General features: G+C 51.1%; 1 protein-coding gene across 1 annotated transcript in view; it reads left to right on the top strand.

The window, feature by feature from the left end:
• LOC106748947 (T-lymphocyte activation antigen CD86-like) overlaps positions 1-12,165 on the top strand; it is a 96,134-nt gene that overhangs the window by 62,405 nt on the left and 21,564 nt on the right. Inside the window, exons 3-6 of the mRNA XM_014627903.1 lie at positions 225-400; positions 3,194-3,404; positions 3,982-4,093; positions 4,573-4,751. Of these exons, the coding sequence (XP_014483389.1) occupies positions 225-400; positions 3,194-3,404; positions 3,982-4,093; positions 4,573-4,751 (678 nt within the window). The remainder of the gene's footprint in view (positions 1-224; positions 401-3,193; positions 3,405-3,981; positions 4,094-4,572; positions 4,752-12,165) is intronic.

The raw sequence follows: 12,165 nt of genomic DNA on the forward strand, positions 1-12,165 counted from the left end.
TCCTCTTCCTTTCTTCCCTCTGCGCGTAATTTAGCGATACCGGATGCGTCGATTAATGAGTCGCCTACCCTCGCTTACAAATTTCCGCTGCCTCCGGCTAACCCGGGAAAATTCACTTATTCACGGCTTTTAAGTTTCACTCGGACGCTGATACCGCGTGACGTGATTCCATTAAGGTACGACGACAAATAAATCCTATTAACGAGCCTTATTGTTTTTGGCAGAATGCGCGGCCAAGAACGGAAGATCGGTGGTGGAGCACCATCCTCCGTCCTCTTATTGGGAGCAGGGACCCTTTAGTCAGCCTTACTTCGACAACACAACAAAGAGGGAGACCACAACCACTGTCGGGCAATCCGCTTACCTGCACTGCAGGGTGCGCAATCTTGGCGATCGCGCGGTAAGTCCCAAGTTTCCTTATCAAACGCCGTCGTCGTCCCCGTCGTCGTTGTAATAACAGCGCCCTCGTTCGGGAGCATAGCGTCTACGTGGGATGTGGATTATCATTGCGAGTCTGTTAAATATCGCGAGCGAGTCTCGCGATTTCGATTCCCGCGGGTTGTTCCCCATCTTGAAACGGGAAACATTCATTCGTATCACGTCTCCGCGTGTTTACTGTTATCGAACGCGAAGTTTACTGTTCTCTCTCGGCGAAGTAGTACGTTATTTTTACGTCTTCCAGAGAATATCCCGTTTTGGATCTATCTATTTTTTCATATGTGTCATTTGATATTTCATTTATTTACCTTTTCGCAAGGTAATCTCTGTGACGCGTCTTTTTTGGTTCTTTCTTGCAGAGAACATTCCTTCTCGGACCTAACAATTTTTGTTCATATGCACGCTCACATGTACGTCTGGCGTATATTTTATTTTTTATTCTTTTTTCTCCAGATGCACCGATTGTTCTCGTTACTTTTGGTACCTCACATTAGTTATCCAAAGTCGTCCGCTCATTTTGCCGTAACACGATCAAAAGTACTTGAAAAGAATACCGACGAGCGGAATATATTATCGATAAAGCGAGCGTAATAAAGTTTCGAGAAAGAAAAGAAACGCTACGTTACGATGTCCTCTCGAGATTTCTCGATAACCAGGCAGCTCGCGTAGCGCGGTCGATGCGGGCGCTTTTAGAAAGAAAAAAATCAATTAACCGACTAATCCTCTTATTACGTAAATTATGTAAAGCCCGTTGGACGGGCTTTAACGCTCGATTATGCGTCAACAAGTTCTCGCGATTTAATTTTGTGTCGTTTGCGAGGGTTGCGCCCGGCGCGGAGCGACGGGCCGACAAAAGCCGGGCCGACACAAACGCAAACAAATTTACCGTGCAAAATTAAATCGGCGCGTTGCATCCGTTCGATTAGCGTGCGATCCCCCAATTATTTTCCTTTTTATTTGGCGCCATGCGAAGTGTATTTTCCGGACTATCGCGATCCGGCTCTCGGGGTCGTCGATAAATTCTCTCGCGTGCCGCGCGACGCCGCGGCGCACCGCTCGAACAATCGAAGTCGCGCCGCCGATCGAGCCGCCAAATAAATTCGCAGTTACGCGAGCGGCGTTTGCGAGCATTAATCGCCACGATCGCTCGCTCGCCGACAAACTTCGGTCCGTTCTCTCTCTTCCTCTCCGTCGCTCCTCTTGCTAATGCACTCGCTGCCGCTCGGAGAGAGGGAGAGAGAGAAAAAGAGTTCGCACCGCTCGCGAGTTCATTCTTCATTTACTCACGCGACATCGTCTCGCACTTTTATGGTAACCTACTTCGCGTCCTCGCGCCGTCGCTCTTCCAACTCCTCCTCTCGCCGAACTTCTTCTTCTTTTTATTTTCGTTATCCCCATCTCCTTCCTCTTTATTTCGCAAACTCGCCGGGCTAAAATATATAACTCTCGACGGGTCCGACGCGCATACACACGCGTATTTAGCGAGGGGGGGACATTAACATACGATCTCGTTAACGTCAAGACATCTCTGACCGCGTCCATCGCGCCGTGAAACGTTACTCGTAACGAAATCTGTCGGAGAGGTACAGACGGAAAATTCACGCTTGACTGACACCTGTTAAACGATTACACGATCTAATTCCTGCGGCGTGCAGGGAGAAGAAACCCTTCACGCGGGAAACGGTGGCGTGGTTGTGTGCGTGCCTGTGTTACACCGCCGAAACCGCGAAAATCCAGTTTTATTCTCCGAATTCGCCCACATTTTCGGTTTCTTCCCTGGTTATGCTCTTTTTTCAATCAAATGAAGCCCCGATGAAACACAGACGCGCACACCGTGTCACTGCTCATTCGGTTAACGTTTCCCGTAACCGTCGCTCGCGTGTCAGTCACACGAAGTGCTAAAGTGATGTATCGGCTTGCCTCGCTATAAAAGGTCAAAGGTGGGGCGCGCTCTCCGTGCACGCAGGTACATAAAATACGCACTCACTGCGCCAATTTTTCAGCCAGTTTGCTGGATTAGCGACTCGCACGGGGGGAGGGGGGCCGCTGTTTAACCCGGTATTCATCACCCGCGGTCCTAATGTAAAGTAATTTCGCGGGTAGGCGCATAGGTCACCGGGCGAATGGTGACATTACGCGTTATCGGCCGCTGCTCATGCATCACCGCATGACGCACAGGAACCCGTCAGAGTCCAATCACCGATCGTAATCGCCGATAAATCAAATTTCCCTCTCGCACCCTACCCTGCTCTACCCTATAGCCATCATCCTGCTCTCTGGCCTATCCCTCCGCGAGCTCCCCTCCCCCGCCATTCACAGCCGCGCCGTTGAACCCCCAATAACGCTCGCACGCGCGCCTATTCGGATATTTGCAAAATGAGGCGCGATCGAGTTGCAAATCGCGAACACAAATCTCGCGAACGTGCTCTCCGCCTTATTTAAGCCGAAATCATGACGGTCGAACGACCGAACCGTCTTTCCTTCGTTCGGATATTCGCCTGTGAACACCGTTCGAAGGATCGAGATAGTTCGTTCGATAAGAAACACCGACGCTACGCGGATCAGGGATCTCGGAGTTTTTCGGCACTCGCAATTTTTTCCACACCCCCCCTCGTACGCCCCCTCGTTCCCAAGTATGCGAGAGCTCGCGGGAGAGGCGTCGGAAGGCGCCGGTGCGAAACAGTGTCAGGAATTTGGCGATTAGCGTATGTAGCCGGCTCGCTGCAACACGGCAGATATCTCTCTTGATGCGCAGGTCTCGTGGATCAGACAGCGGGATTTGCATATCCTCACTGTCGGCATCCTAACGTATACGAACGACCAGCGTTTCCAATCGTTGCACAGCGACGGCAGCGACGAGTGGACTCTGAAGATCAGCTCGCCGCAAGTGCGGGACAGCGGGATCTACGAATGTCAAGTCTCGACGGAACCCAAGATCAGTCAGGCGTTCAACCTGAGTGTAGTGGGTACGTATCTCTCTCTCTCTCTCTCTCTCGCTCTCTTTGCGCAATTAACAGGACTCGATCAAAAGCCCGCCGAGTAAATCCCGCCCCCGATTTCGGTGAGATCCCACAGCTAGTGCTTTCGGCATCCCTCCGGGCGTTTTGCGAGATGAAATATGAGACGAACTATTAATCTCCGGGCGAAACGATTTTTTCCCTCTCGGAAACGGCAACGAATTCGCGCGGTAAGCGCCGAGGAGTATTGAAATCACGCTCGCGATTGCCGTTAATAGAATACGAGGACCGGCCCCGTGAGAAGAACCGGCTCGGATTGTATTTTAAAGTGATCGCAAATTCCGCGCGCTCTAATAGTGATTTCCGAAAGTCGTCTGTTTTCCCGGAGCGAATTTCCAAGCGGACGATTTCCCGAGCGCTCCTCCCGACCCGAGAGCGCGGGTTAATTGCAGCTTTGCGGCGGTTTTAAGGAAAATCGCGAGCGTACTTCTTGGCTCGGGGCTTTACCCCGGGCTCTCGAGCCCGCTGCGGAGGACGGCCGGTCCCGGCCAAAAACCACTTTAACTTTGTTCTGTCCCGTGTGCAGTCTCGAAGGCAAAGATCAACGGCAATTCGGAGCTCTACATCAAAAGCGGGAGCGACATCAATCTGACCTGCGTCGTGCTGCAAACGCCGGAGCCACCATCCTTCATCTATTGGTGAGTTTGGGCGTTCTCCCTTGACGATAGCGCGATTGAATTTGTTCCGCGTGCACTTCGGCGGGAGCGAGCACGGCGCCCGCAGTTTCGTGAAATCCAAATCTACACTGGCTGCCGACACCGACGGTGGGATCTGGCTTTATCGAAAAATTTCTCAACGCGGCCGCCCATAAAGCGAATCTCCGATAAAGTGAATCTCCGATGGAGTTACCTATCCAAGTTATGGTCTTTAGAATCCATAAATCCGCCGTGCCGCAAATGCGCCGATCCGAGAATCCTTTCGTTTGTACGGCTCGCGCCGTAAATACTCGCGTCACAATGTTCACGGCTTCTTCTATCCTTTCTTTTCTTCTTTCGGTCTTCAATTTTTCCCTTGTTCGGATTAATGACTCGGCGGGAAAAAATGCAAAGTTAAAGAAAGCAACGATTTCTGCGCGCCTCGCTGACGACTCGTCGTGTTATTCCGGACGATTTCGCAGGTACAAGGGCGACAACGTGATAAACTACAGTCAACGAGGAGGCATTAGCGTCGTGACGGAGAAGCAAACGCGAACGTCACGTCTTCTGATCAGCAAAGCGCTGCCGGCCGATTCCGGCAATTACACCTGCGCGCCATCCACAGCCGAGTCAGCCAGCGTTCTCGTCCACGTGCTCAATGGTGAGTGAGTCGCGAATGAAAACCGGTTAGAACGTAAACGGCGCGCGTATTATTGACGAAACGCTCGCGATACGCGTATATATTTTCGCACACGATATATCTTTCGGTTCGCAATAATACCGCGGAAAAATTGCCGGTCTTTCGCGAAAGAGGAATCTTCGTCGGGCGGTCCCGGCGCGCCGCGGCGCGATATTTCAAATAACAGTTCAAACAAACGTAAATACGTCAGTTTGGATAAAAATGCATTGTAAATATCAAAGTTACACGACAGTCGAACGCCTCACGAGCGAGCCGCGCGATATTCACTGTGTGCCGTCGCATCGGGAAAGCTTTTGCGCGATTCGACGGCCGAACGCGCGGATTTACGGTAAATTATATCCTTGCCGAGAGATTACACGCGGCTTGAAATTACAAATGTGGAAACCTCGTAAATATACCATCCCCGGTTGCGCGTTGCGCGATGTTGTCAATATAATTTTATAATTATATACGCTGTAATTTATACACGGGCGCGCGTATTCCGGTCATTGGGACGCGAGAGAGCGTGGGGGGAACGTAATCGATCGCAATATTTGACGGATTAAATTTGACGGAGCTTCTTGCAGTCGCCCGTAGGAACGCGGAAAGCATAAAGTCAATTAATTTATTCGGACAAGTTTGTTGCGTCGGTTTTAATCAAGTTCCCGGGGAAGCGTTTTCAGAATTGGTAAAGTTGCCGCGCGGGCCGCACGAAGGAATGCTAAAGAGAAACAATTTCAATCCAATCGCGCCCGAATAAATAATGCATCGCGCGAAATGCATCTGCGTGTGCGCGTGCACCTATATTTACGTGCATATGTACGTACGTTGAGGAAAACTTCAGACGTACGTTTGATACCCTCCCGACGTTCGCAGCGTCGGCGAAATGAAATGAAATGTTCTCTTCTTTCGGACAAGCGGAAGGAAGCGTCGGAATTTCAAGAAATGTAATTAAATCGCTCGACTGCGCGCCATCGATTTTCCCCGTAACACGTATGATCCGCGGGTGTACCGATTTCGTTCTCGCCAAGTCGAAATTTCGGCCTTTCATAAATTCTGCAAATTCCCCGTCGGATTCGAAGAGCTAATGGGGAATCCGTGGCATTTGCAGAATGAATGAAGTAGAATCCAAATTTCGGCTCGTGTTTCACGCAAGCAGCTCGATTAATATCGAGCGCGAAAATCTCGATCAAATTCGAATTTCACATCACCTCTTCGGGGCTATTTTCAATCGATAACAACGTTCACGTCAACGCAATTCGGCTCAATGAAATCAATCATACCACCAGTGCCGGGAGCATCGGTTCTTGCACTTTCTCATGCACGAAATTAGTCTAACGTCTAATGTTATTCGCGAGAGATTTACAAGTAATTACCGTGCGGAAACCCGGGCGAACTTGGCGGGATGAAACTCTCTCGTCAGCCGACTGTACGTGTGTATGTACTCGGCAGTCTAACGACAGACGATGAAGTCTCTCGCCAACTTCAGCGCTCCCTTTTGCTCTCCCCGTATACACCTTCCGCATGTGTATTAGGAGTCGTCGAAAATTAGGTTCGCGGCTTTATTTAAGCGAAAGTTCGCCGAACGACGTCCGCGACGCCGGTGGGCAAATAACTTGACGGACGGACGATCGCACTTGCGTGGCGTCGATCAAATCGCGCGAGCAAACGCGAAGTATTTTCGTTGCGTTCCCGCACGCGTATTCCCGAGTCGAAATTTAAAATCTGCTCTCTAAGTCTCGTGAATGCTAACTCGTAGTCTTTTAATGCTCCTTGCGCTACAGGTTCTACCGTAGCCAACGACGTCTTTTGAGCTCCCTTTAGCCTTACACCGAAACCGGAATTAAGCCTCAGTTAATACTTTTAGACCATCTGTGCATTCGACTGCATTTTATCGTCTCTTTAGAATGAACAAATCTTATCGGTATTATTCGAGTCCTATGCTATGCATTTGTAGGGGATATTCGAAGTGATTTAAGTCTCGGCTATCTCCGAGCATCGGAACATCTATATTAATTGTACGACGTCAGAGGCGAGAAATGATTTACAATAGACTTCTTGCGACATACAGCTTTATTTTTTAGTCCGTCCCGAATGAATAATTATCTCGTTCTTTCTGAAACCTGTAAAATATACGGCGGTAATATATACGTAAAATATAAATCGGGATGTATTTCATGTAAAATAGCAAGATAATTCCTGAAACAACGGTACGCCTTCCAGACATTCTCAGCTGTCACGGTCGCACTTCAGTTTGTCGCATATTTTACAGGTTTCAAAATTACGAAACTATTACGTTTTTCAGGGGAAACTAAAAAATGAAGCTATATGCTGCGGGAAATTTACCGCGTATCATTACTCGCCTCTGATGTCACACGACCGATATAGCTGCCAAAGAGAACCGAGCCTTAAATAATTCCAAATATTCCCCGCAAACACATAGCATAGGACTTGGAGCCATTCCAGAAGCTCACAACACGTTCTTCTTCAAGTCTCAACTTGGAGGAGACGGAAATAAGTTCCCATTTGTAGCACCAAAGGGACACAATAGTTCGTATAACGTTATATCTGAAGATCCTTCGATAGTCTTACGAAGCTCGACTGTATTTTCAGGCTTAATGTCGAAATTTCGGGTTAACTCATCGGATTTCGTTCGTCGAGGAATGACGTTAATAATACGCGATTGGTCGAAAGCATCCACCGTGCGTTTATCAGCGTTCTCGCCGTCTCCTGCGAACGACGAGGACGACGCTCTTCCCAAATTGTCGGAATCATCATCGCTATTTTCCCCGGGACACCCCGAAGCGGGGTAATGGAGCAAGGACGAAAATTACACAGAGTCCTGAAAGCCCACGCGAGCGGCCGATTCGACGGCTGAGATCCGCCGCACCCACTCTCTATCCAGATGGTTATCGCGTTGACCCCGATACCGCTCGCAAAATCGTCGCACACGTACGCTCGCACGCACGCACGGGAGCCCGTAAATGGGCGTGAGAGGTCGAAGCGGCCCGACGAAGAGATCCTCCGTCGGCGCGCTTACATCGTGTCACCCGAGTGGTACACGGTGATGCCTTTGCACAGGGCGAGGAAGGATAACCTCCCTTTATTGCGGCGAAATGACCTTCCTGATAACGTCGCTTAAGTCGCCGTGACGAACGGGGATACATTTTAGAACGAAGCGCGAGAGATAGGCGGGTATTTTTACGACGCCTCACCGAGATTGCCGCGGAACGGTGCGCGCCGGCAACGACGTCGCCAACGAGCCGTGGACACGGTCGGTGTTACGTGAAACACGGACGCGCGAGGGGACGAGACTACCCCCGGGCGGAGGGAAAGTCCGCAGGACCAAGTAAGTGGAGTCGGACTTTACGCCGGGCCGTAAATCCCACGGGGGTCCGGCGGGAAAAGCAAGCGCCGATAAAGCAAACGGGGAGGGGGGCGAAGGCCGTAAACGCGCCGCGGCCGTAGTATAGCGCGACGCGCCGATGCGCTCCGCTCGAGACGCGTTCGAATTCTCGGGGTCGTGAGCTGCATGCGAACGACTCTAAACCGGACGTTCCTAATGTCGCGCGGCCGGAGATGTTTGAAAGTAGGTTCCGCTCGGATACGTCCCGTCTCTTTATCGCGCCGCGACGCGGCGTGCCGCGTAAAGTGCCGAAGAAATAAATCCTCGGGATACACGTCTGCCCTTTTCCCAGCCGTCGCGTCGCTCCGGGGGATAAATCAGTCGAGATATTGTCCCATGCAAATCCCTGCCGGGTTGCCCGTCAGAGAGCGCGGCAGAGAGAGAGAGAGATAGAACGCTGCTCTCCGCTCCCCTTCCGGCTCGCTTCCCTGCGTCTGCACGTCCGCGGCACGCGAGCTCCTGAGATATGCACATCGAGTGGCTCGGGAAGAGAGAGAGAGAGAGAGAGTGTGTGTGTGTTGGTATTGGAGTGAGAGAGATCGCGCGCGGATCGGCCCTGTGTTATACGCGGGTAATATCTTCCTACGTTCTCCCTCCCTCCCTCACTCTTCGTCCTCCCCTCGACTTCGAATCCCGTCAGGATAATACCGAACTTATCGGAAGTAATACCGCAGCTATCGGAAGTAAATCGTGGCGGGCGTACGCGCCGATTCAGGGCAAACGTTTGCGGCACGGGACGTCCCGTGTCGGGTTAACCCTTTCGACATCGAACTTCTAATTAAATACATACTGCGTCTATGTATATGCGCACGCTTAACTAGGATAAATTAAATCAATTGCGCCGTTGGTCGCCGCAAAAGGCACGTAAATATAGAAAGAGTCTCGTAGCCGGCGACCCGGACGGCCTTCGCGCACACGTTAATTAGGACAGGCTGATGCGCAAGGAAAAGTGATTTTCCGCATCGCGATTCTACCCGGTTCGCGACTTCTTCGCGCGGACCCGGTAAAAGACTCGTCGTCGAGGAGCTGCGGCCGACGGCCGACGCGGAAACGTAAGTCCCCGTAATCTCCGCGGAACTTATCAAAGGACTTTCGTTACTGCGTGATGTACCGCAATATCCGTGAGTTAAATTGTGGAAGTTACTGGGGAAAGCCACCGTATACGTGGAATATGCATTACCCCCGGCCCCGAAGTCTGCGGATGGTTGTACATAATAGCGCACGTGCGGCCGAGGAAGGTGGGTGGGGGGGGATAATACTCCTTTCTCTCTCGCCCTCTCTTTCCTCATCACGCTTTCTCTCTCCCTCTCTCTTTCTAACTCTCTGTCCTTCTCTATTCCCTCTCCCTCCCTCTTTGCATTTCAACTTCGACTTCCCTCAGGAAGACTTCCCATCGGAACAATGCGAGGAGGATAATGTCGGCGCCGAGATTAAAGCGCGAGATAGCGCGTATAACGCACGATCGTAATAACTCGCGCGAGCGAGCGAGTAAACCGCGCTCGAAATTTCAGTGTAACGAGTTTCGCGACGTGTAATAACAAAGCGGCCCGGTGGCGCATTACGCGTAATTAGCTGTGAGTGCCTGCGCGTTTTCAAGTTCCCCCGAGCCTCCGGGATTCCGTCTGAATAACTCGGCCTGTGCCGAAATATCGGCGCTCGATTCCGCGTCGATACACAGACCGCGGATCGCGCACACCGTGTGGTCCCCCGTATTAAATTGTTTCTGCCTTGCTTATCATCGCGCACGCGGTTCAATGCCGCGCGGATAATTTTCGCGATCGCATCACCGAACACAATGTGTTGCCGCCGCCGAGTTCTGATCTCGGCATCGCGCTGCTCTCTCTCTCTCTCTCTCTCTCTCGACAATTGCGAATCGTGTCCTCGTTCGAATATATCGCGATTAATGGAGGAGGCGGCAAGGAAAGCGAAACAGGAATGTTAATGGCCTTTTTAATATCTCTAAAATAACTTGGCGCTCCGCCGGGGGTGATTCAATTTGTCGGCTCTCTCCGGTATCAACGATGCGCGTGTTGTTTCTAATAAACAGCCGCTAATATTTACACGCGCGTTCCTCGCACGCGGGTAATCCATCGTTAGATCGGCGGGCACGTGCGACTCGCGCGAAAATAATAACCTGCAATTTATCAGCGGGATTGCGAGCCGGGCAGTAAATGTCGATACATCCGCGCGACCTCGGTCAACTTTCCAACGACCTGAAACGCTGCCAAGTCTTTCGACAAGCTAGAAGGCATAGGACGATAAATAATACGCGCCTCTCTCGCGACCTCCATAGAAATCAGCTATTAATTACAGAGGCGCGCAGCGCCATGAAACGCTCTTCCCGTTAGGTAAACACGTGCGACACGAGTCATAATGTTTTCCGCTTTGTCTTTTAACGCGCGATAAATATTAAGCCTGACTAATGACGAATGTACGCGCGTTACGGGCCATTAACTGACAGGTAATCCGAATTTATCGCTCGTACAGCAAGGCGATTCTTTACATGTTACGATACATTTTTTATTTTATCAAATTTCTGCCTGATAAAAGCTCTGCATTTGTAGGCGCCGCTGTGTTTTCCATCAATATAAAATTCCGAATTTTTATGGCTTTGTGTACGAAAAATAATCTATACAAAGTGAGATCCCCGGGAAAAACGGGTGGCTCGGCCGGTGCAGTTTGCAAACTTCGCCGAGGATTTAATGAAAACATTCATTTGACAAAATATTCAACAAAATAATCGTAACGTTATACAACATTTTAATCGAAACAATTGCTTCTATCGTTCCACGAAAATTGTTTATGCGAGCCATTTGTTTCCGAAACTGGCGTAAGTCCGCTTTTCGAACAAATTCTCAGCCCGATCCGGACCGGTCGCTATGCACCGATTTTTCAGCGGGCTCTGCGAAACCAAAGTTCCGGACACTCGTGTCCGTGATATGTACACACCGTTATTCTTGAATCATAAAATCAAGCCCCGAACGAAAACGTCGTTCCCACCCAAAGTGGTGGGCGCTCGCGCATAACCGCACGGGGGGGAGGGTGGGCTGCTATTTATTCACGCGTCAGGAATGATTCGCTCTAAGGGTGAACTCCCTTCGCGAGCGAGCGCGACCTCTCTCTTCCTCTGGTGCTGTGCGCGGAGAACGATATTTCCGCGTGACAGCTCAAGGATTTATCAAGACAACCGGCGCGCGGCTGCCGACGCAAACAAATCTTCAATTTGCCCGACGAGCAATCGAGGCGACACGGCCGACGGATGGCGACGCGAAGTGAGGCCCTCGTGCGCACGATCGCGTGTGCTCAATCGCGCGAATTATGCGCGATCGGGGGCCGATCGGAGGCCGGTTTCTCCGCTGGTAACAGTAACAGCACTAATAGAGGCGGCGTTACGACGGCGGCGAGCGACGAAGTAGAGCTCGCTGTAGTCGGACGTGACTCCGTGACAGCGCGAGAATAAGAAAAGTTTCGCGATCAAACGAGACGAAACTAATACAGAGCCATTATCGGGAGTTAACGGCCCTCCGTGCCGTAACTGCGCACCAGGATTTATCGTCTTCCGCCTCCGAGCGAGAAACGGGCGAGGAAAGGGAGAGAAGGGAGGGTGGAAGAGAGAAAGGTTGAAAATTCTCCCGCCGCACCATCACTTCCCGTTACGCTTGCGAGATGGACAACGAGGTTCAAAGAGGTTCATGTCCCACTTCGCCTCTATTTATCTTCGTGGAAGACAAACTTTCGCGGAAGCTTCCTTCGCGCCCCATCTTGTTACTCGTCAGTCGGTTTCCTTACGTGTCAGCGGCTTCGAACCAGTAACTACCAATGTCAACCCGCGGCATGCGGGAAAAAGTACGGAGGCTCCGGCGAATTCTCCGTGTGTGTGTGTGTATGTGTGTATTTCGTTTCCCCCCCTTCCGTTTAATTATCCCTCGGGGTTTGTCGGATTCAGACCGATGGAGTTCCTCCGTTTAATTATGCCCCCCCCCCCCCCCC

The sequence above is a fragment of the Dinoponera quadriceps genome, unplaced genomic scaffold (genome assembly GCF_001313825.1).
Source record: "Dinoponera quadriceps isolate SergipeBrazil2010 unplaced genomic scaffold, ASM131382v1 scaffold3271, whole genome shotgun sequence".
In the NCBI taxonomy this organism is placed as follows: Eukaryota; Metazoa; Arthropoda; class Insecta; order Hymenoptera; family Formicidae; genus Dinoponera; species Dinoponera quadriceps.